Source organism: Mytilus edulis, unplaced genomic scaffold (assembly GCF_963676685.1).
Source record: "Mytilus edulis unplaced genomic scaffold, xbMytEdul2.2 SCAFFOLD_631, whole genome shotgun sequence".
Taxonomy (NCBI): domain Eukaryota; kingdom Metazoa; phylum Mollusca; class Bivalvia; order Mytilida; family Mytilidae; genus Mytilus; species Mytilus edulis.
The window spans coordinates 8,594-12,952 of NW_027267221.1; the positions used below are offsets into that span (position 1 = coordinate 8,594).

The following is a 4,359-nucleotide window of genomic DNA, read 5'->3' on the forward strand; positions in this document are numbered from 1 at the left end:
AATACCAAATGTCATTTTGAGATATATCTAATGACACCACAGATGCGAGATCTTTGAAAAACCGATCACCGTACTTTATTATCCCATTATTTATGTGCGCGTTTTTCAGAACAATATTTTTCAAACTGCTATTTTGAAATTTTTTTAATTCATGCCAAGCAAAATCGTACCTCGTTCCGGCAGAAATATAAGTTGTCAGTTGAATATTAGGAATAGATATGAACAATGTTGTATTTGAATAAGATATATCTAGAAATGTAAGGTTGTTATTTTCCGGAACTATCAACCATACTGCAGGTACGGTATTTATCACTGTATAACTTATGTCTAATTTTCCAGCGCTGTTGGTAAAAATACGTAACTTGCATCAGCACTTAATAAACTCATGTTTGGAGTTACTGATTTCTTCTTCATATTATAATTAACAGCGTTAAATGAATAATCTAAATATTTCAATCGTATAGCTTTTTTGAAAAACAAATTAATCTCATCACGCTTTTCCAAGTTATAAAGAACAAACCTGTTTCCTTTGAATGAAAGATGACGTAAACATTTTGGGTGATCAAAAGAGAACAAAGATCCAAGTTCGTAATCAACTATTCCATTCTCTGATAAATCTAGATTTTCTACGCATATTGTTTTCAGATGCTTGATTATATCGGATGTAATTGTTAAAGAGAAAGGGAGGTCAATGAAATCTCTCATTGGGTAACTTACACGACCAAAATTTATTGTCGTTATGTTTGCATAACGGTATGGGTGCAAAAGTTGCAATGCTGGCTTCAAATGCATAAATGTTCTAAAAAAATCTATAACACGAAGATTTGGAAACGGAAGCAAAGCATCAATTTCAGTAGTCCCAAAGTATAACAAACAATTTCTGAGAGTAAGAACTTCTACAGAGGAGGAAAATCTCTGGAACGTTTTATTCTCTAGAAGTTTTAGATAACAAGATTGAAAATGTAATTCTTTCAGATTATTTAATCGACTGAATCCACTTCCGAATTGAGACAAGGGCATCATGTCAATTGCTAGGAAAGACAACGCTCTCAGAACACTAATTGCATGATCGGGATAATTATAACCTGTACCATTATCTGATTGATTCATATTATAACTTATATCCAATGCCGTTAAATTTTGAATTGGAAGAAATAACTCTGCTAAATAATCCTGAGATAAATCAAGCATATTGTGAGACATGTTCAGCACAGAAAGTTTGCTTAATCCTTGAAAAGTTTTGTTTGATAAAGAATTCAGTTTATTATTTGTCAAGTTGAGTACTTGAAGATCTGAAAAATTCCCAAAAGCATTTGTGTCAATTTTACTTAAATCATTTGAACTCAGATCTAAAACGTTGATATGACTCGGTATATTTTGAGGTATAGTCGTCAGTCCACTGTTATTATAATAAACTATCGTGACTTTCTTATTAAAATCGTATTGTATATCGCATTGAAATAATCTTGGTAATTCAGCACACTGAATAAAAATACACATTACTGAATAAACTATAAATCTCGTCAAATTTTTCTCTTAATATCAGAGACAGTTAAACCGTTCTTGTTAATTATTAATATCGTTGTTACAACTCGCAATTTATATCCAACAAATACAGTTCAATAAATGGATGTAGTTAAATCAATATTCATTAAGGTTCAGCTATTCATTCGCCTAAATTTAAAGTTCAAGTTATAGAACTTCCTTATTTTAACTCGTTTACATGGTGCCCCTATTCTCCAAATAAGGCGAAAAAAAACCGTAGATAATTTGAACTCGTAAATCGAAAACAAACTGAAAATAACCATACACAGATCATAACATAGAGAACGTAAAACTGAGGAACATGAGTCAGACCTCAGAACCAGCGATAATCACCTGTATTCTGGTATTCATGTACTTCTCCTCATGTTGTGTGGCTCATGATCAGTTTAATACTGCATATTCTGAGTTCTTGAAGAATTCACTTGTCAAGTTTAAAACTTAATTTTCATTGCATACATAGATGCAGTTTAAGTAGTTGTTCAGTTATGATTACACGTCCAGTATTTTGTTTGAGAAAGTGATGCCTATTTTCATAAAAGCTCGAATAGTTTTCCGTTAGTATTTTTTGTTTCAACAGTTCTTTTTATCGGCAATTTGTACATTTTCCAGTTGATATTACTTACTTTTTTAAAAATGTGAACAGGGTTTGATACTCGTAAACGCGATCTTATAGAAAAAAAAAGATTTGCGGTATGACTGCCAATCAGGCAACTTTCACAAGAGACCAATATGACACAGAAATTAACAACTTCAGATCACTGTACGGCCTTCAACAATAAACAAAGACTATACTGCATTGTCAGCTATAAAAAGTCCTAGAAATGACAACTGTAAGACAATCTTGTCTATCCGCCTCAATTTATCAATGAAATGCACTCGTCTCTATTCTTACACCAAAAACAACCATCATGACATGTATCAGACGTAAAAGAAGAATCTATCTAAATCATCAGTTCGGAATCCCTTGTTGGCTCGCTTGCTATTCTTGCTAATAAAGTATCAAGAAATCAAGACCCAAAAATCATTATTGTATATATATGACTCTCAGGTATTCAGGATATGTGGTTTGGGTGCATGTGGCAACTGTTGTGTTTCGCATGTCAGTACAAAAACAGTGATACATCCTATTAAGAAGGTCACATTAGACATGAGTGTGGCAAATTCAAATTAAGCGCTATACAATATGACAACGATTAAGAGTTGTTTTTACAAATGTTAATCAATAAAAAGTTTCAAGAAATCTCGAAAACTATGTCTTTATAAGTGAAAATTGTTTTCTGGATACTATCTTATAATCATAAATAAACCCAACAGTACTATACCGCTTTTCGAAAGTTATATATCGATAGAGAGAAAACAATTCCTGATTACAAACTAAAACTGAGGGAAACATATCAAATATCAGGGGAAAACAACAAACCAACAAAAACACTTAGGTGGACCAAAACACCAAACGCCAATGCAACACACACAGAAAAGAACTGTAAGATAACAATTGCTATTTTCCTGACTTGGTACATGGTATTTCAAGAAAACAAAGGTGGGTTGATCCCGGTTTTGTAGCTAGCCAGACTTCTCGCTGTTATTGCAATGTTAAAAATAACACTATAATGACAATATTACATGACAGGACAACAATACAAATAAATGTAAGAACATAAACAAGAGCCTGTCAAAGTGTTTTGCAAATCCAAGATAAAGGAAACATTTAAAAAAAAAAATGAAAGGAACTCACAACGTCATAGGAGTTGGTAACTACAATTTCTGATTAAACTTTGTCTCTTCCTCAAGTTTTAATTTCTTTACAAACAGGGTTATGATATGTTTAGTAATTAAAGATTTACATTGAAAAGTGAAAGGTACAATTACAAAATCTGATATTGAAAGTTTACCTATGCAAATATTTGACTTTCAACTTCCTGATATTCGATACCTAATATTCGATACCTGAACTTGTCACCACCCTCTATTGTTAATGTGTTACGGACATAAAGATGGTGTCACCTTTTCAGAGTTATTTAAGATTCTTCAAAAGAATGGTAAAGAAATAAGGAAGAACACCACATGAATGAAAAAAGAAATGTCGTCATGCATGACATAACACAAATCGCATATATCATTTCCACATATCCTTCTTTACTGTGTATAATATTAGTTTGTAAATTTAGTTAATCTGGTTCATTACTGAATTTTAAGCTTAAGATCTACTAAACATGGTCATAAATGTTGCAAATCGATTGAGCAAATATTTATCTTTGGTATTATAGTTTGTTACATTTGTATGTGTGATACTTATACTCATCTTTGTTAAAATTAATGTTTTTTTCATACCATGAATCTGATGAATATTTCTTAATAATAATTTTATACACAATATTATACACCAAGGTCTTATCCGTAACTAGACTGAAACTTAATTTACATCTTTTGTTTTATTTATTTAACAGATTAATGAACAGAATGTTACACGATTCCGTTGAAACAGACCCTTACATGCCAAGTAAGATCATTTATATAAAATGAAATATTGAAACGTCGGGTACTAAATCATACAAATTTAAACTACTTTGATAAATCCTTGGGTTTCAAATACCAGTAGCCATTTTCACCCAAAATCTTAAGTATAAATGTATCGTAAGTCATAAATATTCCTTAACAGTTCAACAAATTATTTTATTCGTAAGATTAATTTTACACTTCAGATTTTTTGTGAAAAGGTTTACAGGCTTTGAGCGTTCCGGATAAATATAAATCGAAAAAAGCGCTTGTGACGCATTAAATCTACAACATGTCATTTTGATTTTTAAAACAAAT

At 31.3% G+C, this 4,359-nt stretch overlaps 1 protein-coding gene across 1 annotated transcript; it reads right to left on the reverse strand.

The window, feature by feature from the left end:
• Positions 1 to 327: 327 nt before the first annotated feature.
• On the reverse strand, positions 328 to 1,203 carry LOC139505019 (uncharacterized). Its single transcript, XM_071294872.1, has one exon. It carries the CDS (start codon positions 1,201 to 1,203, stop codon positions 328 to 330), a length of 876 nt encoding a protein of 291 aa, XP_071150973.1.
• Positions 1,204 to 4,359: the final 3,156 nt, after the last annotated feature.